This window comes from Nyctereutes procyonoides, unplaced genomic scaffold (assembly GCF_905146905.1).
Source record: "Nyctereutes procyonoides isolate TBG_1078 unplaced genomic scaffold, NYPRO_anot_genome, whole genome shotgun sequence".
Taxonomy (NCBI): Eukaryota; Metazoa; Chordata; class Mammalia; order Carnivora; family Canidae; genus Nyctereutes; species Nyctereutes procyonoides.
The window spans coordinates 18292668-18318575 of NW_026575135.1; the positions used below are offsets into that span (position 1 = coordinate 18292668).

Here is a 25908-nt window from a genome sequence, read left to right on the forward strand (position 1 = left end):
GAGCAGGGGAACCTGGTCGAGGCAGCCACAATGTGTGAGCCGGGGCCACACGGGTCACTGCCAGCTGGGTGGGTTCCACGGAGCTGTCCAGTAGAATCTCCCGGGAGCCTGAACCCCAGAGCAAGGGGCTCCTCGATTGGTCTGGCAAAGCACTCAGACACCTGCGGTGGTTTAAGTGCCCTGGTGTCTCTAATGCGCGCAGAGTTAAAAACCAGAGCTTTTGTTAAAAACCTCCCTCTGTTTATGGATGGCAACATTGACACTGAAGGACACATCACACACCAGTGGCGCCCCTGCAAGGAACCCTGGCATCCTGGCTCCCAGTCTGGCACCTTTCCACTGCACCACACTCTCAGGGGTGCTCAGGGGCATAAGCTCTGCTGGCCAGCATGCCTCGGTTCAAAAGCCAGCTCTGCTTCTCCGAGGCATGCAACAGCAGGCAGGATTCTGGAGGTCCCACGACCCTCACCAGCAAACTGGGGCCCTTTCAGTTTGCAGTGGTATGCATGGGGTCAGATAAACTCGGACGTAGAGTGCTTAATAGATGTCAATACAAACAGCTGATTTCCTGCCCCTCAACTGTGAATTCCTTGGGGACAGGAGCCAGGTCATTATCATCTCCATCTCCAAGAGTCTGAACTGAGGCCCTGAGGTACTGTGCTCAGCCAGTGAGTAAATCAATGAATGAATGGACAGACTTTACAGAAAGAGGCAGTAAGTGGCGCTTGATGACCCCTGGGCCACTAGCAGAGGTCCTCAGGCCATGGGCACTCTGGCTCCAGAGTATTCTTGGACATGTGGTCCCACAGCCCCCGCAGGTTAGCCCTGCAGTGCTGTGGTGGGTCACATGGGCCATGTGCCTCCAGCCCGAGTCAAGGCTTTGAAAGCGCAGGTGACCCGATGTTACTTAGGAAGCTGACTTGCCCGATCTGGTCACCAGACTGTCCCTTACAAATATTCACATGCCCAGAGCAGCTTCATTCAGATTCACACCTGCCCATGCAGAGAACAGCTCTGGGGTTCTTAGTTCCCAAACACAAAGTTACAGTCCTTATGTGGTGACAACCCCAGGCATGCGTACAGAGTTTCCAAACATTCCCAGACTGCGGGACCTCTGACTTGACCTCACAGCCACCCTCCTAGAAAGAGGACCACATGAGCCCCAAAGGAAAGAGAGGGTTTGGGTGAGGTCACACAGGGACAGCCCAGAATCAGAGAAACTCATGGAGGAAGGGACGTGGCGGTCACCCACATACACCCCCGAGTCCTGAGTATTAGGAGCTTCCTCACGTTCAGGATGGGACTCTCGTGACATTTGAGATGGGGTCTTTGCATCTTTGGCCAGCTTTGCCCATTATAAAGTTTTCATTTGAATTCGAGGACAATTGGGACAAGAGGCCGGGTGCCCTAGATTTTTTTCGCCCTTGCATTTCCTCTGCAAACTGTAGCTTCCTGGGCATTCCCAGGTTGGATGCCCCTCAAAGGCCCAAATCTGGAACTTAATGAACCACGATGAAACCCACCTCTAAGCAAGCCTCTAAGCAAGTCCCTCCCAGGACTCTGGCCCTTCTTTTCCTCCTCTGGAAGACGGGCCGCACCTCATCTTCATGCCTCTACGCCACTTACCGGAGTGACCCCTCTTTCAGAGGCCACTGTGGGTACGGGCAGCGGGGGCCGCTCCGGGAGGCTGCTGCCCACCTCTTCCGCCTCAGCCTCAGCCGTGGGAAGGGGCTCCGCTGTCACAGCTGCTGCCAGCTCTCCCTCATCACCAGGCCCCTGAAGAGCAAAACCAGCAAGAGGAATCACCTCCCCTCCCGGATGATGCAATGTGCGGCATCGCTGCTGGGGGGTGTGGGTGACAGTGTTCCTAGGGCGCCAGTCCCGGTTTCACGAGACCTGCTTACCTTCAACTGTCCTCACCGCATCACAGGAGCACGGACTCGCAACCCCCTCCAACATGCGCGCCTCCCCTGGCGGTGGGGCGCTCCCTCCCCACCCTTCTCCCCGGCCACCCCGCTCCTTCCACAGCCCCCCTCCCCGCCTCCCCCTCCCTGGGGTGGTGACGACCCACGTCCGCGCCCTTGCCAAGCTGAGGGCTGCCCTGGCCTCTGGAAGGCCAGGCACTGCTCCTGCCTCGGCCCGCTGCCCCCCCCCCCCCCCCCCCCCCCCCCCGCTGCAAGGCACGCTGACCCACCCCCCGCTGCGAGGCACAGGGAAGGCCAGGAGATGCTTACGAGAGCACCCGCTTGCTCAGGGGCCGCTGTGGGTGGGAGGAGAACCAGGCCACCCGTGGGGACCTGGCGAGCCTCCTCTTCCTCAGACGTGCTGCCGGGCACTTCCGTCGCGGCTGCTGATGCTGTGAACATTCCTTCAGCGACTGCACCCTGAAGGGAAGAGGCATGAGAACAGGCCGCTCCTTCCACACCCCTGGTTCAGCAGCCGGGCCAAGGCAGACAAGTAACAGGGCCGTAGCTTTGCTCCTGCGAGGCCCGCCTTGGCCCACAGGCCCCTGGAGACCCAGGCTGGGGCACCTCTCAGGTCAGCAGGCCACCCCAGGCTCCCCCGCGCTTTGGCCTAAGCCTGCACACGCTCGGGCCCAGCGCTCACCACCGCCCAGGCAGCCCTGCCCCTGCACCCCAGGCAGCCCTGCCCCTGCCACCCCGGCGGCAGCTCGGCAGCTCCGCTGGCCTCCAGGAGTCAGGACTCAGGCCCTAGTTTTCTCACGCTGTGACAAGGGCTTTGCCTTTCAACAAGTGGGGGAGGGAAGGATGAGGAGTGAGGGGAAAGAGATGGGAGGGGAAAGAGAAAAGGAAAGGAGGAGGAGGGGAAAAGGAGGAGGAGAAGGTGGAGGCAGCCACTTTGTTAATTAAAATAACCCATGTGACTTGCACTTGCAAGTGGCCTAGAGAGCTCTGTCAGTGGGTCCCCACTGCGAAGTTCCCCTCATGGACCAAAGGGGAAAGACTGGGAGCAAACATATGGAATGTTCTCAAAGGCCAGGGCTGTTGATATGTGACAGCCAGATGACACCTCCAGTCATTCATCCAGCAAATATCCACCGAGTACCCACCATTTATTTGCGGGGAGGAAGACAATGAACAAGATGTATATATAATCCCTGTCCTATTAGAGCTTACACTGCGGAGGGAGCCAGAAATGAACTATTTATTAAGATTATTATTACCTGGATGCTTGGGTGGCCCAGTGGTTGAGCATCTGCCTTTGGCTCAAGTCGTGATCCTGGGGTCCTGGGATCAAGTCCCACACTGGGCTCCCTACGTGGAGCCTGCTTCTCCCTTTGCCTGTGTCTCTGTGTCTCTCATGAATAAATAAAATATTTTTTTAAAAAAAAAATCGCGCCCTGGGCTGAAGGCGGCGCTAAACTGCTGAGCCACCCAGGCTGTCCTAAATAAAATCTTTTAAAAAAAGGTTATTATTAACTACAATTATCATGAGGCCTTCCAAAGAGAGGTTTGAGTACCACGAACATGTCTGATGAGAAGATTCACAGTCTGAGATGGTACTTCCTTTTTTTTTTTTTAAGATTTATTTATTTATTTTGGAAGGGGGTGGGGAGAGAGAGAGAGAAAATGAGCACGAGGGGGAGGAGAGAGTGGCAGTAGGAGAGGGAAAGAGAGAATCTCAAGTGGACTCCCTGTGGAGCCTGGAGCCCAATACAGGGCTCCATATCATGACCCTGAGATCATGACCTGAGCCAAAATTGAGAGGCAGACACAACTCACTGAACCACCCAGACGCCCCTGGGATGGTACTTCCTTGACAAAGTGCTTGAGCTGAACTCTGAAGGATAAGCCAGGATTCAAGGCAGGGCAGAGGAAGGAAAAGGTTCTAGGCAGAGAGGAGAGGGTATGGGAAGATCCTAAGCAGAGAAGCACAGTCAAGAAACTGCAGGAAGGTCAGTGAAGTGGGAGCACCGAGAGCCAGGGAGACAGTGGCCTATGAAGTGGTCACCAAGGCTGGCCAGGCCGGACCCTGCAAGGCCTTGTGGCCACGTGGGGGAGCAGGGTCTGGAGTGAGGGCGATGGGAAGCTCCATGCAGAGGGTTGCCCCCCACCCCAGGGAGAGTTGAGGGAGAGGATGGAGGTGAGGTGGAGCCTTAGTCGTCTCAGTCCCACAGGCTGGGGCTGGGAAGGGTAGAAGGAGGCAGGTCTATAACGGATTTAGGTAGAAAAATCAATAAGACTTGATGCTTAACAGGATGTGGAGAATAAGGAAGAGGGAAGAGAATTCTGGATTGGCCGACTAGGGGGCGATGGTCCCTATCGTTGAGGTGGGAACACAGGAGGAGTGGACATGAGGAGTCCAGGGCTGAGTCTGAGTCTGAAGAACTTGCAGGACTCCCACTATAATCACGTCATAGGGACAGACCCACTAAGTGTCTTAGAATATCTGCGTCCCACCTTCATGAGCTGGGAACACTGTCTCCATGTCGCCTAAGGAGAGGGCTGAGGGAGTTTGGCCCTGCCCTTGACTCTGCCCTCTCACAGCCCACGCTTGTGCCCAGAAATAGGGCTTGACCACACGCGTGCCCAGGCCTTGGCCAACTCCACTCCAGAGAAGTGCCCCACTCAGGCTCCTTTGGATGTGCTGAACAGAATGAAGACTGGTCCTCCAAGAAGGCCAGGACCTGCTCCAGCTGTGGCCTCAACCCCGAGGCACTTTGCACTCCTTACCAGGGTAACCCCTGTCCCAGGGTCCTGGACGGCCATGGAGAGGGTCGCTCCCTCTGTGGGCACACTGTCGGCCTCTGTTTCGTTGGTGGCGCTATCAGGCACCTCGGCCTCCCCAGCTGCCGTGGCTCCCGAGCCTTCTTCAGCATCTACACTCTGAACAGGAAGACATTGAGAGGGGCCTGTCAGCGGTCCACTGTGGTCCGTGTGGCTGGAGCCAGCAGACAGCCAGGGTCCCTTGGGCATCTGCACCCTGTGGCTTCCTCGCCTTCAAAGCACTTGCACATCCAAGACCTCATCTTGCGCAGCACCGTGAACACAGCACCCATGCGGAAACCCACGTCTCGCACACCATGCAAGGTGTGAGCCCCTGGCCAGCGTGCCACCTGTGTGGTTCACCCCGCTCCTCCCTACCATCCTCGCTGCCACCCACCCCTATCCCTTCCCTCTTCCTTCCACTGCTCCTGGGAGTGGGGCTTTCACCGACGCCCCAGTCGTGGTGCCAGGGCAAAATCCAGGGACCCGCAACACACAGCCTTCTCCCTCATTAAGAGGAGTTGGCTGGCCTCACTGATCTCCTCACCTCGCTCTCCTTCCACCCCTCCCGCACCCCTAACCCTGCCCTCCCCGAGGCCACCAACAGTCATAGAGGCAGACCCACCAGCCGCCTTCCAGGCCTTTACTCACTGAGACTCTGGGAAGAATATGAAAGCACTGACCAAACCCAGAGCGAGCCGATACCACCCCTTGCCTGGACCATGACACAGCCTCCGATCCCAGCCCCGGCCTCCAGGCTTGCTTCTCCCAGCCTTTCTCCACTTTCTGAGACCTACTTTGACTAGTCCATTAGCCCACTTCTGAACACATTCCAGCTCCCACTCGCGGCTCTCAGGGTCTCGGGGGCCTCTCTAGCCACATTGCCTGCCTCCTCTTGTTCACACTCGACCCTCTGCATGTTCCCATTGATGCCTCCAGGTCTCTGCTTCTGCTAGCCCTCCTCCTGGAACACCTGTCTCACTCTCACCTGCCAGGTTCCTTCTCAGCGTCCCCATAGCCTCACCTTCAGCAGCATCCTATCCTCAGGAAGGCGTCCAGGGCCCCTGATCTTTTGGGTTGGGTTCTGGGCCCCTTTCAGTGCTTTTCCTATTGCATCTCTTATGGCTCTGTCCCCAGGAATTGGTCTATCCTGTCTACCCATGTCCCACATAACACATCACTCCACAAACAGCTGAATGAGTCAACAGACCCCTCAGCCTCCAAATCGGGGTCTACACAGACTTGATCCCACAAGGCTATCACTCTGCATTCTGCAGACTGATAAGGAAGACCAGTGACTGCCCCCACCTGTGATGCCCACCATCCCCCAGAAACAGCAAGTGCTCTGAGCTACTTACCAGAGTGACCCTTTCCCCCATATCTTCAGTGGACAAGGAGAGAGCTGGCCCCCCGGTGGGCATACTGCTGGCCTCCGCTTCCCCGGCAGTGCTGGTGGGCACCTCAGCCTCCCCGGTGGCCGCTGTGGCTGCCAAACCTTCTTCAGTATGCACAGCCTGAAACAAAAGCATCATGAGGCACCATGTCAGGGGGCCTATGGCTCTGATCCATGTGCCTGTGGCTGGAGGGAACAGACTGCCCACAGCCCTCCCTCTCAGCTTGCATTCCTGTAGCTTCCTTCTCTCGAAGCAACTTTCTTATCTATGCCTTCACCCCAGCCCCAAGACAGTCCCGGAATCACAGAATCCCAGGGACAGGAAAGACCGTGAGGCAACTGTATCTCCTGTTTGAGTCCAAGCATCTGTTTGCACATGCCCAGTGGCCAGGCCATCCCTGTCTCCTGAGTTAGCCTGCTCCAGCTCTAGACGCTTCTATCTAGACACATCTGTCTCCCTGTGACCTGCCCTAGGTGCCGCTCCAGAAGCCATAAGGACAAATCGAATGCTTTTGCCCCTGACGGTGCTTCAGAGATGTGCAGACAACAACCTTGTCCTCCTCAGCCTTCTCCAGACCGAACCCCGTGATCCTTCTTTGCTTGGGACTCAGTTTCCTTGGGAAATGCAGAACCTTCTCTGGAGGTTACACAGCAGATGCAAGAAATGGAAATAGCAGTTTTGGGTGCTAGTGTGATCCAACTATCTCAGTTTTCTCTCAGTTTCCAAACGTTTCTTTTTTTTTTCTTTTAAATTTGGAGGGTTGTTCTGTTTTATTTTGTTCTGTTTTGCAAAACGTAGTTCTTTTGGATACTAAAACCATTAAGCTGACCAAAGTTAGATTTTCTTGCTGCAGGACTTACAAGGAGTCTATAAAAAGGAGGATAGAAAGTGGAGTATCTCCCAAATGTATCTGACCACAGAACCCTTTTTCGTACGATATAAATCCTTGCAGAATTATTGTCCTTCCCCAAAAAAGAAAGAAAAGATGACATCACAGCTTTTCAAATGAGACTCTTTGTGCCTCAAATTTAGCTGAAGTCCCAAAGGGCTTTACAATAAAGTACAATTAAGAACAATTAATTCATTGTATAATAAAGTACACTTCCACATGCTAGAAAAAGCAACCAGACCACCTGTGTGGCCACGTGCTATGAGACAAGAAAGGAAATCAGTTTGTTTGGTTTTTTTAAATTTAAATTCAATTTGCAAACATGTAGCATAACACCCAGTGCTCATCCCATCAAATGTCCTCCTCGGTGCCGGTCACCCAGTTACCCCATCCCCCCACCCACCCACCTCTCCTTCTGCAACCCTTTGTTTCCCAGAGTTATGATCTCTTGTGGTTCTATCAGTTAGCCCCCGACCTGCCTCCAGCCACCAGCTGCCTCAGGGCTATATAGGGAAAGGTAAAGAATTCCTTTGGAGAGAGAATCATCTGTGTGCTGAGATTTTCTCCTCCTTCCTCCCCACTGCAAACCATTTGTGAGCTGGATATGTGTTCTTTGGAATTGGGAGACAAAGGGACTGAATTTTGATATTATGCTGGACTGGACTTTGGAAATAGCTGTGAAAATAGGTTATTATCAGATCGTGACTGGGAGAGAATGAGAGGTGTCCGCGTTTCATCCCAGGATAGCAGAAAGAAACACCCGAACCTGTGAGTTTTTAGCACAGGTTGTTGTGCAAAAAATACATTTGCTTCAATTTCACACCTCACTGTGTCTAGCATTTTAAAAAATTGGCTTTGTGGGTATAAAAGCCAATTACACGACAATGGAGTGGGCACATATGCAATCAATCTGATTCTGTCTTCAAGGAGATCCAAAGGAAAAGGCTGTGTATCTTCACAAATGAGCAGGAGGGAGATGGGTACAACAATGAGGACCCAGGACTCATTTCCAGGCAGGTATGAGGACTAGCTCATGCTGCATCTCCTCTCCCTGTCCTGGGGCATCCCTGGAGAACCTCCTGGGCCCTGGGTCTCCCCTCCTCCGTACCAACAACTAAAACCCTCGTGATTCTTTATCGTGCCCAATACAAGTCACCATCAAGCCTGAAATAAGCAACCAATTTACTACTGACTCAGCAAATGAAATCTACCATTCACTCACCTCCTCAGTGACATGAATGAAGGCCCCATCCCCTGAGCCAACATCTGTAATGGGGACACCATCCACAGTATGAACTTCCTCCAGTGTGTCATTCAGGACTTCACCAGACCCTACGGAAGCAGGCATTCTGGAATTAACAACTGCATTTTGTAATCTTGAAAAAACAATGAAGCACCTCTTTACCTATTAACTTGAAAAGATGTCCATAATATAGGATTAAGAGGAGAAAAAACCAAGTTGCAGAAAAACAGATGTTGAGGCGGATTATTACCCTGTCCTTTAATCACATAGGCTGGCACCAACTGTGGGGTGGGAACCCCGCTTTGCCACTTCCTAGGAACATGATCTGTGGCAAGTCATTCAACCTGGGCCTCAAGTTCCTCGTCTATAAGTCATGAGCAACAATTCCTATTTCACAAGGTTGCTTGGAAGATTATGTGCTACGAGGATTAAATAAGTTAATACAAAAAAAGCACTGAGGACAGCCCCTCAATACAGTTAGCAATAAATATAGTTAGCAATTGATAAATGCTCATTGTCAGTGTGGTTCTATGTGTGTTAAGTGAAAAAGACTATATGAATATACATGTTTTATCATTATTATATATATATAACCTTCATTATATAACTAACACAGTTATTAAATAACATATGTAATATATAGATACGTATGTGTGTGTGTGTGCAGCACAAGGTTGGCTAAACCACACTGCTTAATACTGGTTTCCGCCAGAGGATAGGAAAGAAAATTTTGGAGGGTTCATAAGACTCTGCATTGATTGAACTGTTACCACAAGCACATATCTCTTGTGCAATTTAAAAAAACAAGTAGATTCCTAAAGCAAAAAAAGAGAAGAAGAAGAAGAAGAAGAAGAAGAAGAAGAAGAAGAAGAAGAAGAAGAAGAAGAAGAAGAAGAGAGAAGAAGAAGAAGAAGAAATTATACTAATATGAATGTATGCCTGTCATGGGCTGGGCCCCAGGCTAAGCATGTCCCATGAGGTGCCTCATTTGATCCTCCCGCTAGGCCATCTGTCCTACCTGCAAGGACCTTTCATCACCTGACAGCTGGGGGAGCAGAGCCCGGACAGGAATCCCACGTTTTCCATCTGCCCACTATCACCCCATGGCATGCCTGTGCTGCTCCGGTGTGCACATTAACACTTTATGATGATTAACCCCATTTTGCTGAAGACAAACAGGTCCCACAGAAAGTTAGTGACTGGGAGGGGCCTCGAAGCCAGGTCGGCCTGTCCCCACATCCACACCGTGCTGTGCTAGGCATGTCCCCTGGTGAGAACAGTGTGGGCAGGGGAGGTGCTGAGCTATGGCCCACCCGCATCTTCTCTCTCTTCTCTCTCGTCCTCCCAGATCTGGCCACCAGGGGGTGCTGTGCAAGCAGCAGGCCAGACCCCGAAGGCCTGAGTCCCCACTCCTTGGAGGATGTTAAGTTGGAGGTGTGGGGTGGGGGTGGGGGTGCCCTGAGCCAAGACAGTCTCAGGAAAGCTTGGAATAAAACTACTAGGTAGCTTTGCCTAGACGGGCACAGGGCTCTGGGTTCAGGCCCCTTTCTCCTCACTATCTGGGCTGTCTACTCAAAAGAACAGCAAGCTCCGTTGTTTCCATTTGGCCTCTTCTCTGCCTGTAAAGGAATCTGGCTGATTCCAGGGAACAGAGGAGAGAGGTGCTTAGATCTGCGTCCCAGTCTGCATTGGCTCCCACCTCCTTTGCACTCACACGCACCCCCACTCCCCACCCCCAGCCTAAGGAGAGGCCCTTGCTCCGCTTGCAGCCCTTGCTGGTTCCTTGCCCCTCCTTAGAGATCCTAATTCCACTCAGGAGAACAGCATTCCCGATTCATAAACCACTTCCACATCCCTGGCTGGGTCCAATCCTCTAAACTACCTGGGAGGTGGGGACTGTGAACATTCCCAGGGGGGCAGTTAAAGAATCTGAAGCTTGGAAATGTTAAGCAACGTGTGCCAGGCCTTAAGAGCAAATAGGTGGCTGAGTAGAGCTGCTGCCCAAACTGTCTGCTCCGTCCCAGGTCTTCCACGGCAACACCCTGACTCTGCGGTTGTTATTATGACTTTATTAAGTTATCATACAAATTTTTTCCTATTCAGTACTGTATACCTTCTCTCACCCAGAGACTTCCCACTTTAGATGTTAAAATAACATGCATTTTCTGATGGTAGCAGTAAAAAGAAGAATGAGGCGTATGATTGCAGAAGGCTTGTCAAACACAGAAGAAAGGAAAACCACCCACAATCCTACCGCCCAGATAACTACTTATAACATTTTGTTGTCTATTACTCTAACACACACACGCACACACACTGCTCTACATGCCTATACATAAATGGATATAAAAATATATTCAAAATGAGGGTTACAGCCTACATGCAGTGTTGAAATCCACTTTTTTTGTGGAGTATACCACAAACCCGTCCCTGGATCATTCAATCCTCTGCATCACCAATATCGGAGCTCAACATAAAAATGAAATACAATTTGGCCAACCAATCTTTCCTACAGGCAGTCTGAGTGGGCTTTTGCCCTTGTTTTTTTGCCCTGCATGTTGGTGCTCTGGCACAAGCAGTAACCTCAGCCTGAAGCAGCCGCCCCTCTGATATAGGACAGAAATTTCAGGCCTTGGGTACATGTCAGGCAGCCGCCTAGGGGATCACATCAGATTCTGGGTTTTGACCAGTGTTCTCTGCACACTGCAGAATGACAAGGGTCAGGGGCAAGAGCCCTGGATGGGGAGCCAGGAGACCAGCACTCCCCCAGGGCCTGCCACTGACCTGCTGGGTGCCTGCCCCTCTCTGGCCACCAGTGTCTCACGTGTGCCACGTAGGAGTTTATACGACCTGATCCTATTCTCTGAGACTCAGGAGTTTGCGGCTGAAGCTGGAAAGGATGGGGATTCTGGAATCAGGCCTGGACACTGGGTCAGTCCCACTACTCACTAGCCGTCTGAGCATGGGCATGAGCCGTGACTATGAGCATATCACTTACCTTTTCAAGTATCAGGTTTTCCACCCATAAAATACTGGCCAATAAAACCAACCGGGAGAGGTACTTCCAAGATTGTAGATGGAGTATGTGAACACTTGGCACACAGTAGGTATTTAATAAAGAGCAACAATTCCTGCAAGCTTTTCTGTTGGAACTTGGGCCTTTCCAGAGTCTAGGGATTAAAAGTTCAAGTATCCAAGTTCAAATGCAGCTCTGCCATTTGCAAGCCAAAGAGCCTCAGCTAGGTGACCTCACTTCTCTGTGACTTTATTTCCCCATCTTGTCTATAAAACGAGGATGGTTATAATTCCTTCCTCGAAGGGCCGAGGGGAAGGTTAAATGAGATGCTCCATGTGGCATACATCCCCCAGGCTGGGCACACAGCAATCGCTTCACAGAAGACCATCGTGTATGAAGGCGCAACAGGGACTTGCCTTGCTCTGGGCTGCTATGCAGGCTGACACTCAAGTTGCCGGTTTCCGCAGTCCCCTCGGGTACGGGCTCACCAGAAAGTTCTGTGTCGTCAGAAGGAGGGGATGGAGTTGGAGGTGCGTTTATGGGTTCAACTTTTGCTTCTTTAGACTGAAGGGAGGAAAAACAAAACCCAAAAGGATTTACTTGGGAGGGAAGCAGGAAAAAAATGGCAGTGATTTTCACTGGGGGAAATAATATATCCACGACGTGCTAAACAAACCCAGAAAAATATCTGGACCTGCCTATTGTATACGTAGGCAATCACTGACCCTCCCAGGACCTGAAAAAGGAACTTGAGAAAGAGCAGCACCTCCATAGTGCTTTTCCCTGGGTGTTGGTATTAAAGGTGATTGTTTTATCTTTTTTCGTTCATCCACAATTGCAGTTTTTCCAGTAACGAACACAGAATATTTATGTATTAAAAATAAAATGTAGGTTATTGTACTGTAAAATCTCCAGGGCAGAAGCAGGAATGAAAGTCTCCAAGAAGTTGGGCCTTAAAGAATGAGGAGAGTTTCAGAAGACAGGGATGGAGGGAGGCTCCTGGTAAGAAAGGACACAGCACTGTTAGCACCTGGCTTACCTGTGCCTGGCGAGGGTTCGAGGGCTCGGGGAGAGAAGCAGGTGGACGGAGCCAGGGGAGGCAGAGAGCAGAGAGCTCAGTTCTTTGGTGAGAAGTCTGACCTTGCACCTGGGGTGTTCATGGGTATTAGGCTCAAGAGAAGTGTATGCATTGGGGAGTTCAGCCTGGCACCAATGAGAGCGTGGATTTGAGGGTTGAGAGTTGAGTTTAGGTCAAGAAACTGGGAGGCTGGGATGCCTGGGTGGCTCAGTGGATGAGCACCTGCCTTTGGCCCAGGGCGTGATCCTGGAGTCCTGGGATCGAGTCCCACTTTGGGCTCCCTGCATGGAGCCTGCTTCTCCCTCTGCCTGTGTCTCTGCCTCTCTCTCTGTGCCTCTCATGAATAAATAAATAGCCTTTTTGAAAAAAAAAAGAAAAGAAAGAAACTGGGAGGCTGCACAGTAAAATCCCAGCGAGGCAGGAATCGGGGATGGTGAGCGGTGGGAGAAAGAGAGCAGGCCCCACCACCAGCGGGCTGTGAAGAACTCCCAAGCACGCTCCCCTGCTTCTCCCCAGCTGCAGGGGGGGGCCCAGCCGGGTGGTGTGAGCTCTGCCCTAGGCAGTTCCTCTCCTCTCCCTTCCTTCGAGAAGCAGGGGGGCACTCTGCTGTGGTTCTCTGATGGCGTCCCTGCTGGTAGCTGGAAGCGAAGCTGCTTTGTAAGGGGTTTGAGCTTTGGGATCAGGCAGGCAGGCAGGGCAGGCAGGGGTATGGGAAACCAGAGCACAACGTAACAATGGGCTGAGCTCTGCTCAAGACGGCAACAGTCCTGTTACGTGAAATCACGGACTCCAGCCGGTGCGCCAAAACCCTCGTTTGTCAAACTCCCAAGAAGTCAGCTACCAACTGCGCTTCGAGGCAGAGCATGAATCAGGTAAGCTGACCCTTGGTGGTTAGGGTCAGCTGTCCTGCCTCCAACAGGTGGCTGTTGGTTTTCAGGGGTTAGTGTGGATGCGGAACCTGTGTGTCTATGACAAAATGGGACTACCGAGTCTCAAGACTTTGTATCAAAGGTGTAGAGGCTTGCTGAGCCTCTCTCATTCACAAACAGAATTCTTCATTCCACACGTACTTCCTGAGGCCCTACTGTGTGCCGCGTCCTTAGCGGATCCTCAGGGATACAGAAATGAAGGCCTTAAATTGTACTGGGGGGAGACCCAGACTCAGACACGATGTGCTTGAATGTGACATGTGGGACAGCAGAGTGAGTGAGAGCAGAGTACAGGAGGGACACTCCGACAAGGGGCTGCGGACAGGATCCTGAACAGTTAGGACTTGGCCGGGGGGTGGGGGGAGGTGGGGGGGCGAGAAGGGCCCTCCAGGCAAACAGACCACCCAGGCCAAGGCCTGGGTGAACGAGTTACAAATGTTTACAGTCTGGGAAAACTGTGAGCATTTAGGTGTGGCTGGAAAAGAGGCCCTGGCTGCGGATCCAAATCACCTGCAGAGCTTTTGCAAGTGCACTTTCTTGGGCCTCATTCCAGCCCTCCTGAATCTGAATGTCCAGGTACACAGCCCAGAGGCAACTGTCCCCCCACCGATCTCCCCCCACCACCACCTCCCGCCAAGACACACACGTGATTTTGACGCACAGCCAGGCCTGGGAACCACAGGGACATTAATTCTAACTGAGCACGATAGAACTTTCCAGAAATGGAAAGGTGTGTCAATAGAAGCTGACTTAGGGGGAAGCATGCGGTGGCAGGGACTCCTGCCCTAAATGGGGAAAGAGGTGAGGAGGGCTGGCTTTTTAAGTCCCTGACTGCTCCGGCAGGCCATGATTCAGTTCGCCGCTGGTCATGGCTTGTGTCTTGCAGAGTGGCAGGTTGGAAGGGGCGAGGACAGGGAAGTGAGATTCATTCCAAGAGAGAAGCCAGACAGAGATGAGAGGGAAACATCTGAGAGAAGAGGGGAATTCCCCCGTCCTGGAGGGGTGGCCCTGGAGGGGAGCTGGAGCCCTCCCAGGAGGTGGTGACATGAGAGACAGAGCCCTGGACCCGAGCTGGAGACCTGGCTGTGCCACTGCCTGGCGGGGCAGCCCTGGGGACAAACTAGTCACTCCTCTGTGCCTCAGTGCCCCCTCTGAGGAATGAATGAAAAACACTCCCCCGGAAACAGCAAAGGAAGTGCTGCTCTGCAGGAGCCACGCAGGGAGGCAGCGAACAACACTCAGATGCCAGGAACAGACAAGTTAGCATCAGCACCCACAGGCCAGAGAGAATTCTGTTAAGGACTACGGGCAACCACAGGGGTTTGGCATGCCCAGCAGCCCCAGTCACCAGCCAACCAGGAAGCAGGTGCTGGGAAGGGGGCCCCCAGCAGACCAGGGCGCTCTAGGGCAATAATCTTATCAGTGGAGAGCGACGCCCACCACCACGCACGGAGGGCTGCCCATGTTTCACGGGGGCCACGTAACCCGCACCAGCCCCCTCAACGGAGGAGGAGGAAGTTACTGACCCCCAGCCAACAACCAGCAAGTGGAGAGCTGAGCCACACCGGGTGGGACTCTGATGGGCACCGGTTCTCTTAACGCCGCAGAGGACAGTGTGGCTGGGAAGTCTAGGAAGTAAAGTGTCCAAGGAGGGAGGGGGCCCAGGGACCACCAAGTCCCTCAAATCACTCTTCTCTTCTCCAGACACCAGAAGGATGTAGTCCTTACCTCCTCCTGACTGCAGCGTGCTCGGACACCTGCCCCGCGCCTGTGGCACTGTGGCCCGAGGTCCTGACTCCACCACTGCCTGACCCTGGCAAAGCCACCCTGTTCCCTGAGCATCTGCCACCACCTCCCTTGCAAGGTTGTTGCAAGGATTGAATTAAGTCACGTATATGCAAGCACCAGGCCCACAGTGGGTATGGAGAAGTGCTGGTTCTCTTCCATCCCTTCCTTTTCTCTACCCCTGTCCAGAGCTGCCCAGCTTCAATGCCTCCTCCACCAGGAAGCCCTCCCTGGGTGGTCCCTGCTGCCATGATCATCTCATGCTCTCAAACCCTCACTCCCCTTTTCCGTTCCTCTTGCGGGGCCACCATGTGTTACTGGCATCTCTGCCTGAGCTGGCTTCACGCCGAGCTGGGAACTGGGGCACTGCGGGGGCAGCGCGTCAGGCTAGAAGGAACCACCACTCTAGGCCTGCTGCAAGTGCCCTGGACATGCCAATGGGGTGGCCAAGAGCTGTGGCACATAGGGTTACGACACTGCCGAGAGCAGCCACAGCCCCATCACCATCTAGGCCACCTTAGACCCTTGCCTCTTCCATCTCAGCTGCCCTCGAACTGGCTGTGGTCCTGGGGAGGAGCCTCTGCAGCACCCTGAGGCCAGAAGCACGAGGCTGTGGCCTGAGCCCTGGATGGGGCGTCAGGGGGCTCGTGCTCTAGCTTCAGCTCCACCCAGGTACCCAAGGGCCACTCTGTTCCCCTGCCTGGGCCTCAATTTGCCCATCTGTCCAAAGGGCAGTTTTCCATACATCTCTGTACAGAAAGCGGGGACCTTTAAGTCTCCCCAGCACTAACAGACTGAGGTTCCATTCTGCTCCACCCAAACCTCTGTCACCAGAGACCTATACTCTATAGCCTCTGCCCTATTTCCATCTCCTTGCTTTCTTTTATCAGGGATAAGTCTGTAGAATGTGCCAGACCAGTCAAGGAGATTGCTGGGCTTCTGTGTTCAATGACTCAGACACTGCTGTCTTCATTAAAAATGGGTTCCTGCTGTCCCCATGGTCTGACTCAGTGCTTTCAAAACCACTTCCTTGTCTGGGGCACAGAGTACATTCCCAGGAGGGAGGAGGCCCCAACCACTGCAAGGATGGCAGCCTTTCCCATGGGGCCAGAAGGGAGCTCCTGGGAAGACTCTGCATCTCACAGGAGTGGGGGCCCTGCCTTCTTTCCCATAGCTCAGAGCCCTGAGCAAATGCGACACCAGCCACCATTCGGCGGCACCACTTCCCTCGTCCCAGACACTGGGCTGAGACCTGCCCCTGCACTGCTTCATCTGACCCTCCCAACACCTCCTTGAGAGAGGACTCTGATTAGCTTTTTATGGAAGAGGAGCTGAGGCTCAGAGAGGCTGAGTAAGTCACCTAAGCTCACAGAGCTGGGAGGGAGTGGAGCACGCTTGCCTTTGGACGGTCCTCTTGTGGCCTAGAGATAACTGGCATTTCACTGCACTGGGAATTTGGCAAAATGCCTTGGCCAGGACTTTCCTGACCTTCCCAGGTGAGCCCACAATTAAAGTCACAGATCTAAGAAAAGAGACGTCAGACCCAGAGCTCGGGGCCCTCTCTATTAACGCCCGGCCCCTAAAAGCTGACCAAGAAGGTGCGGCGAGGCAGCCAGTACTCACCGGGGCTTGAGTGTAGGTGACAGCTTCTAAGATCTCCGCTACTCCCTCTGGCTCCTGAAGCCCGCTGCTCTCTCCTGACGCCTGTGTGGAGACAAATCATGCCCGGCAGAGGGGGAGCAGCAGTTGACAAGTGGGACGGTCACTGACGGTGACTCCTTTGGAGAAACTGTGTGCGTGCGGGCATGCACGTGTGCATGTGCGAAAGAAGGGGACGGACAGAGCCAGAGAGAGCACTGTACAGTGCTCAGGCTTGGCTATTCTTTTCACTGTTCCTTCCATATTTTATTGCTCATGCAGTCAATGCACAGTCTCTCGAACATACCTACTTTCATCTTGTCCAGGGCCCTTCAGCCTCTGCCAAAGGCACTTCCATTTGCATGGCTGTCACCAGAATGTTACGCTGGAGAACCGTGACATTTGGAGAATGTCTTCCTATTGCTACCTTATTTTCATAATTAGCCTTCTGATGTCAGCCAGAGAGCCTGGGGGCCACCATCATTTTGTAAATAATACCTTATTCTTGGACTCTTGGGCGGCCTCTACTTTTCCAGTGCTAACAGCAGGGCAGAGAGCAGGGGATGATATATGTAAGGTGTCCCTTCTCCCAGCTTTAAAGGAATGGCAGGCCAGGGTTATGGCCTTGGGGAGTGCAAACGTTCTTACAGAGCCAAATTCCACCCCCAAAGGGCTTTCCCACTAAATTGGCAGCATTTTTTTCTAGATGAATGAAATCAGCTTATGCTGTACTTTGAGGTTGACATCCCCCAAAGAGAAAGAGAAGTTCTAGGAATATGCCACTCCATGCTCACCTCTGACTTTCTGCATCACGCTATGGCTTCTACCAGACAGGCCTTTTCCTCCTCATCCCCAGCTGAGACTTGTGTGTCATTGGTCAAGCATCAGCTCCTCTCTCACCTACTCTTTCACCTTCGTGCCCCGACCCAACCTGGAGAACTTGGGTTTGAGGACTTCCCAGGTTCCGGTCACCCCCAGCTCTGTCACTGCCTTTGGGCTTGTTAAGTGTGTGAGAGCAGCTTGAGGAGAGACAGCTGCCGATGTATCTCATTATTTCCAGCATCCCCCAGGTCTGTCACCTAGCAGGGACTCAGTAGGTCCTCGGGGGAGGGAGGGAGACAGAAGGTAAGGGGAGGGCGTGGAAGGACCCATCTTTTTTCCCTGCCTACCACTCCATCCCCAACTTAGGAACTGATTCATTTGCCAAGCATAAAAGCTAAATTTAGGCCCGTTTTTATAGGAATTTACACTCATGTCTTAGAGTTTTAACTTTGATTTTAGAATCCTGACACCCTTTCTTGGCAGGAAGTCTAGAAACCAGGCCACTGACTGCCACAGCCACAGAAGAACCTAACACCCCAAAATAAATACAACCCACCCCAATCCCCACAAAAGACATGGCTGAAGTTCTTAAAAAAATAAACTGAGCCCAAAAACTCAAAATAGGACTTGAGGCAGTGCTTGACAAGTCTAGAGATTTTAGAGACTCCATGACGTTGGGGAAGAGGAATTGCCTGGGTGTCCAGCCCTCCCTGGTCAACTGGCGGCTAGGGGTGGGGGCAGGGGCAGGGGAGATGGGGGCTCACCGAGGATTCTTCAGCTTCACACATCTCCTCGGGGGTCCTGGGGTCAGGGTGGATAGTGAGCTGCTGTATGGAGCCCTGGGGAAAAGCACAAGGTCAGAAGCCACTGCTTGCACATCTAAGACCACTAGTGGCAAACATGATTGTTCTTGTAACAGAGACCACGCCACTGAGTGAAAGGACAGGTGTGAGAATGTGCTGTGTGTGGCCATGACAACAGGATAAGCCACCTCTCGGCCCACCTCATTTAGGGGGACTCTCCTTGGGCCAATATAATATGAGCTCCACTAGCTGCAGAAGCCCCAGGGGAGTACTGTGTTCAGAGCACAGGCTAACACAGAAGCCCCCTAACTGGATCCAGATCCCTAGCCTGTTGGTGACAGGCCCTAAGATGCACGTCCATCTCCCTCACCCAGAAAGTGTCTTTCCCCTATAGCTCAAAGTTTCTTGGCCAGAGCCCTCGTGTGAAGAAGAAAGACCAGCCAGCCTCCCTGCCTCCACTCCTGCCTCCTCTCTCCACCCTGACAGTTGGTTTTCCATGATGCTCCCAAAGTGAGTGTTAAAAAACTGTAATTGGATTTTAACTTCTTCAGATTCACTCACCGTCTCCCACTAAACTACAAATAAACCCAAAAACTCTGCCCCACGGTACCATTTAGTACTGGTTAGGTAAGGTACGAGTATGTGTGCTGACTGGATGCATAACTGCAATAAAAGGGATTTTCTTAGAATGGCTTATGCATAAAAGCTTCTTTTGGGACACCTGTTGGCTCAGCGGTTGGGTGCCTGCCTTTGGCCCAGGGCGTGAACCTGGAGACCTGGGATCAAGTCCCATATCAGGCTCCCCACAAGGGACCTGCTTCTCCCTCTGCCTGTGTCTCTGCCTCTCTCTTGTGTCTCATGAATAAATATAATTTTTTAAATCTTAAAAAAAAATAAAGCCTGTTTGACAGGGCAATTTTCTGCTATTTTTTCAGAGAATATTGTCCAAAAGGAGAGAGAGAAACTACCTTTCACTCTGGCATTCTAGCTTCTTCTACCTTGGCAAAAATTAAATGCACCTGGCACTTCTCTCCCAAGGTAAGATCACTGAAAAAATAATAAACTATCCTCCTTTTATAAATGCCTGAAAATGCACAGAGAGCTTTCCCTCAGGCCATCCCACTTGACTCTACCACTCCATGGTGCAGACTTTCTCATCGTTGTGTACAGATAAGAAAACCCAGAGAGGATCAGAGAATCCACGTTCTGGAGTCATCAGAATAAATTGGAAACCTAGGACTGGAATCTAGGTTTTGGGTTCTGGGACTAGTGCTCATCCCACCACACATGCCTGCCTCTTTGAGGCTTTAAGAATAAAATAATGAGGGATCCGTGGGTGGCTCAGTGGTTGAATGTCTGCCTTTGGCTCAGGGAGTGATCCTGGGGTCCCAGGATCGAGTTCCGCATCGGGCTCCCTGTATGGAGCCTGCTTCTTCCTCTGCCTGTGTCTCTGCCTCTGTGTGTGTGTGTGTGTGTGTGTGTGTGTGTGTCTCATGAATAAATAAATAAAATCTTTAAAAAAGAAAGAATAAAATAATAACAAGAACAATGGCTTGTGTTTCTTGCACAGTGTCCAGCGGCCTCCCGGATCCACAGAGCTTAGACTCACGGTGAATCTCTCCAGCCCCGTGGCTCCTGCATTGCCCACGAAGATCCCTGCACTGGGCTCGAAAGCCAAGGCCCGGGAGGACCGCTGGAAGGAGATGTGGCTGTGCTCTTCACAGTCCATGAGGAGGGTCACCTCCTCGCCCTGGACGATCACCGCAAAGCGGTTCCACCGGTGGGTCATCACAGGCACCAGGAAGGCAGCAGCCTCATGGGACACGTGGGAGCCTGGCTCCGTGTAGTAGAGGATGACCCGCTGGCCACCATCCTCCACACCCGAAAGCCGCAGGCCCAGGTAGATGACCTTCTGGAAGGCATCAGTGATAGCAAAGAGCACCCCACCGCTGGCACTGCTGGGCTTCGCTGTGACGCTGATGGCGAAGTCCCTGAAGAAAGTGGGTGGGATGAGGGTCCTGGCTGGGCGGCCGACGTTGGCACCAGGCCCGAAGCTGTAGGCTGGGAAGCCACCATAGCCCGTGACAAAGGACACAGATGAGGGCAGCGGGACACCGATGAGCTCCGTGAGGTCCAGGGGGCCCTGGGAAGCCAACTCTGCAGGGAAGGAGACAGAGGCCATGCCTCACACATATATTCCACAATGCTTGAAAATGGGGAGGAAAAAAAAAAGGGAAATGGGATCCCTCAGAAACCTCCCTGGAGTTCCTTCCTTACCGGTTTACAAACTTTTTTGACAATGACCCACAATAAGAAATGCATTTATATTGCAACCCAATAGGCCCGTTTCAATAAACATATCTGTAACCCCAAAACAATGTTTCATAAAACATTATTTACTTTCAGTACTCTCCAGGCACTCCGAAATTTTCCTTTGGGGAATTCTTTTCCTCATTTATTAAAAGCATGCTGGAGGGGCGCCTGGGTGGGTCAGTCAGTTGAGCAGACGTCTGACTCTTGGTTTTGGCTCAGCCTCACGACACTGAGCCCCAAGCTGGGCTCCGTGCTCAACAGGGAGATGCTTAGGACTCTCTCCCTCTCTCTCTGCCCCTCCCCTCTCAAATAAATAGAATAATTAAAAGCATGCTGGCAATGACCCACTCAATTAATTTCATTACCCACTAAAAAGTCCTGACTGCAGTTTGGAAAACATTTTAAAGTATTTCCTAGAATATTCGAGGACTATATAAAGTTCTCCCATCAACTTACAGATTGTTCCTCGTTTCTCTCTATAAAACTGGGTAGGTTGGTTTGTTTTGAACGAGGTCTACTGTTGAAGTGCCCCCAGGGTTATGGGGAGAAGCTGGGACAAGGTGAAGTGTTCCTAGACTTCAGGGCTGTTGGAATTCTCATCATCATCAACAGGGACATTCCCTGAGTTCTCCTTCTGCGTGGAGCCCTGCGCTAAACTCTTCACATACATTAGCTCATTTTTCATCCTCATGATAACTCTGGGAGGGGAAGTACCCTTAGCTTCATTTGACTTCAAGGAGAAATTAAGAAATTTGCCCAAGGTAAGTTCCCTCAGGGTTCAAAGCCAGAGAATCTGACCCCAGGGTCTGAGCTCTTATCCAGCTGAAATCCTAGGGTTCCATTGTGGTGGCCTGGAAAGGCCCCCAGTCTAAGGAGCCTTGATTGGCCCAACCCTGGTGCCCTGGGAACAGGCTCTGGGCTGCCTTGTGTGATGTGCACCCATTCCTGAGGAGATGTCCACGATGCCAGCAGTGAGACAGGAAGGCAGGTCTTGGGGACAGGTGGACTGGACCCCTGCGGGCAGGACAATGGACATGCAGGACACTTAGGCCTCAGAAGTGAAGCCAGATCCTGAGGATTCAGCCCAATGAGGAGATGAGGGAGGGTCAGAATCGAGCAGGGTTCTTCCCCAGAGGTCAAGGGGGAAAGCAGACCCTGGTGACTGCCTGGGTTACAGCCAAAGGTCAGAGGACCTTGAGAGCCTGAGTGACAACGGGGGACTTGAGTTTATGTCCAGAGAAGACTCAAGCCTTCAAGGGCACTGGGAGTAAAGCTCCATGTAGTAAATCAAGCCTGCCTTTCAGTTTACCAACTTGTCCCTGTCTGGCTGAACAACTAATTAGGTGTGTGACCTTGGGTGAGTCATTTCACTATTGCAAGGCCATGTTTTCCTCTATGATATGAGCCCCATGAAAATGATTGAGTGAGACCATCTGTGTAACTTGGTAAATGAGGTGGTAATGCAATAAACATTCACTACTCTTTCCTTTTTTTTTTTTTTTTAGATTTTATTTATTTATTTATTTGACAGAGAGGGAGCACAAGCAGGCGGAATGGCAGGTAGAGGGAGAGAGAGGAAGAAGCAGGCTCCCCTCTGAGCAGATGAGCAGAGAGCCCGACAAGGGGCTCAATCCCAGGACCCTGGGTTCATGACTTGAGTCAAAGGCAAATGCTTACCCAACTGAGCCACCCAGGTGCCCCAACTTCTGCCTTTTATTACAACCACGCAACAAGTCCAAGTGGTTGATGGACAGGGGTTATTGACCCCACTGTGCTGACAAGGCGAGGGCCAAGATGGGCGCCTGGACACCCTGCCTCTGTGCCCTTGAGCTCCCCATACAGAATAAAGACGACCAAGTTTTTCATACATGATTTTACTTAGTCCTCACCACAGCCCCGGGGATTAACTTCCATTCTCCCATCCTGCAGATGAAGAACTGAGGCTTGGGAAGATGGAGTGACTCTCCGAGGTGACACAGTAAGTAGCAGATGTTTTTAAGCCATGATTGGTCTGACCTCAGGCTGGTTCACTGCCTCAGTCTCTCAAGATGGGGGCTCCCTTGCAGAGGTTCTGGGGGGAGCTCAACCTGCTTGGCCTGCCATGCCAATGATCCTTTAGCAGCACGAGGGTGCGACTGAATTCTGGGTGGTCCAGGAGTTCAACTGTCCCTGAAGGATGGGAGAGAGAGATGCCTGGACTCCAGTGCCCCACCCTCAGCACCCACAGAGAGGGTTGCACAAAGTCAGCAGCTAGCTGCTCTGTGTATGTGTCACAAAGTTAGTACAAAATACTTAAGACCTACCAAAAACCATAAATAATGGGACACGTATTAAATGTTAAAATGGCCAATTTTGTGTATTTATGTTTTGCCATTTATTTTATTTTAATATTTTAATTTATTTGAGACAGAAAGAGAAAGCACAAGTGAGAGCAAGGGGCAGAGGGAGAAGCAGAGTCCCACTGAGCAGGGAACCCAAGGTGGGGCTCCATCCCAGGACCCCGGGATCATGACCTGAGCCGAAGGCAGATGCTTAACCAACCGAGCCACCTAGGCACTCCATTTAGCCATTATTTTAAAAAGGAATAATTAAATGAGAGGATTAAATAGTATGAAGCGCTGGCACATGCTCAGTCATGGTGGCAATCATCATCATCATCATTATCATCTTCAACTTTCAGGTTCAAAAGGAATCTCAGAGGGCCCCTGATACAGTCCCTAACAGAGATGTGTTAACCCCACACTGTCCAGTATGATAACCATTAGCCAAGTGTGGCTTTTGAGCACTTGAAATGAGGGTCGTCCCAACTGAGGTGCACCTCACGTGTAAAATATGAACTGGATTTCAAAGACTCAGTTTTGAGAAAAGAATGTAAAATATCTCATTAATCACGTGTATATGGATTACATGCTGAAATACATGATAATTTGGGGAAATACTAAGTTAAATAGAATATATTATTAAAACCATTTCTGAAGAATATTATGAAGAACAGGCATGAGCCAGCACTCTGCTTAAGAAAGTACTGATTCGGCAGAAGCTCTTGGGCACTGTCCAATCCTAGTCCCCTGGCCACACTCCAAAGGCAGTCTCTCTGCGGGGTGTGGGGTACATATTCCCATGCATTGTCTTTATATGTTTACTACATGAGCATGTACATCTGTGACGGAAGGTGCAACCACAGTGCACGTCTCTAAACCTCTCATCAGAGTTGGTATACTGACGTGGACTCCTCTGACAATTTTTTCCCACTCAACATTGCATTTTGAAGATTGATCTTTATTGACACATGTGGCTCTGATCTTATGCTTTCACAATAACACTCCACGGTATCAACAAGCCATACAGAGTGTGGCTCACTTTTCTGTTGGTGGGAAGGGAGATTTTCATCACTATTCAAAACTCTACTGCTATGGGCTTCTCATACACATCTCCTCGTGCTCACCCGGCGGGTGGAATGATTGCTCGATGTGGGGATGTACCCCTGCAACTTCACTGACTGCTGCTACCATGTCCTCTGAAGCAACTGTGCTGATTTTTAAAATTGGGACATCAGTGATGTATACTATTGTATAAGTTTAAGATATACAATATGTTGATTGGATTTATTTCTGTATTGCAACATGATTACCACCACATCTTTAGGTAACACCAATATCACCCAACTACCATTTCTTTTTTGGTAGTAAGAACATTTAAGACGCCACTGTGCCCACCAGCAGCATATTCTGACCAACATTTCAGGGGAGGCAGGAAGATGAGCTATGGGAGCAGCCTCTGTGGCTTTTCAACAATAATGATGATTTCTTCTTCTTCTTCTTCTTCTTCTTCTTCTTCTTCTTCTTCTTCCAGTTTTTTTTTTTGGGGGGGGGTAATGTTTACTTCATAAACTAAGTGATATTTAAAGATACTCATTGTAGTATTGTTTATAAAACATGTGATGGAAAATATGTCACAATGTCTTAGTGAAAACAATTACCCCTCCTCAACAAAGAGCGAATCTGATCACATTGGTGCCCTGCTGAGAAGCCTCCCAAGGCCACCCAGCCCAGGGCCCTCCCTTGGACAGGGTCAGTGTCAGGCCATTGCCTCCTGTCCTGTGGTTGGGACCCAGCCACACTCCCTACTCTCCAGCATGCCTTGACACAGTCTCTGGAGTGCCCCATGCTGTGGCCGCTCCTCCCTGCTCTAGAGCAAGTGCAGTCCCCTATGCCAGACACCCCATCTCACCCCACCCAGTTACTTTGCCAGAAGAGAACTCCTTCTCATCCTTCAAGACTCAGGCCCGGCCTCACCTCCCCTGAAATCACCTCTTTCACCTCCTGCACCCACATCCTCCTCCCCTCAGGAGGCTGCATTAGATGCCCTCTCAGTACACACTGGAATCCTCCCTCAGCCCTTATAGCACACGACATGTCACTTTATCTCTCTCCCTGTTAGACTAGGAAAACAAAGACCACACCATTCATCTCTGTGTTCCCAGTATCCAGACTAGTTCTGATGAATGAATGAATGAATGAATGCATGAATGAATGAATGACTAAAGTCAAACCCCTCATTTTACAAAAGGTAAAGGTGAGATTCAAGGAAGGAGGGGACTGCTGGCTACGAACTCAGAACTGATTTTCCATCCAATGATTCCCCTCTCCAGTTTTCGACATGCATTAAGACAGGAATTAATTTTAAGTATGAGAAATCCCAGAAGGCATAAATGAAAAGGTTGATCAATCCTTTAAATTTAACTGCACAGAAATTCTTCGAGTTCTGCATGGCAACAAAAGTTCCCAAACAGGTGTCAAATAAAATTCCAAACTGGACAGAAATATTTGCTACATATATCACAGATGACAAACTAGTTACCTAACACACAAAACAGATGAATAAACAGGAGAGCAACAGCCCCATGGAAAAATGGGAAAAAAATAGGGAAATTCTTTCCACCGTGAAAAAAATATCTAAAATGGCTCTTAAGGGATCCCTGGGTGGCGCAGCGGTTTGGCGCCTGCCTTTGGCCCAGGGCGCGATCCTGGAGACCTGGGATCGAATCCCACGTCGGGCTCCCGGTGCATGGAGCCTGCTTCTCCCTCTGCCTGTGTCTCTGCCTCTCTCTCTCTGTGTGTGTGTGTGTGTGTGGCTATCATAAATAAATAAAAAAAATAAAATGGCTCTTAAACATATGAAAAGATACCTCACTCAGGAAAGAAATAGAAGTTAGGGCTACGAAGAGATGCCATTTTCCCTCTCAGATTGGCAAACATCAGAACGTCAAAT

At 51.3% G+C, this 25908-nt stretch overlaps 1 protein-coding gene across 1 annotated transcript in view; it reads right to left on the bottom strand.

Moving 5' to 3' along the window:
* Positions 1 to 25908, bottom strand: part of COL15A1 (collagen type XV alpha 1 chain) — a 107516-nt gene that overhangs the window by 49341 nt on the left and 32267 nt on the right. The window contains exons 3-11 of the mRNA XM_055301945.1: positions 19934 to 20481; positions 18286 to 18360; positions 16685 to 16765; positions 11686 to 11833; positions 8233 to 8342; positions 6086 to 6241; positions 4695 to 4847; positions 2235 to 2384; positions 1627 to 1776 (exon numbers count right to left, since the gene is read on the bottom strand). Of these exons, the coding sequence (XP_055157920.1) occupies positions 1627 to 1776; positions 2235 to 2384; positions 4695 to 4847; positions 6086 to 6241; positions 8233 to 8342; positions 11686 to 11833; positions 16685 to 16765; positions 18286 to 18360; positions 19934 to 20481 (1571 nt within the window). The remainder of the gene's footprint in view (positions 1 to 1626; positions 1777 to 2234; positions 2385 to 4694; positions 4848 to 6085; positions 6242 to 8232; positions 8343 to 11685; positions 11834 to 16684; positions 16766 to 18285; positions 18361 to 19933; positions 20482 to 25908) is intronic.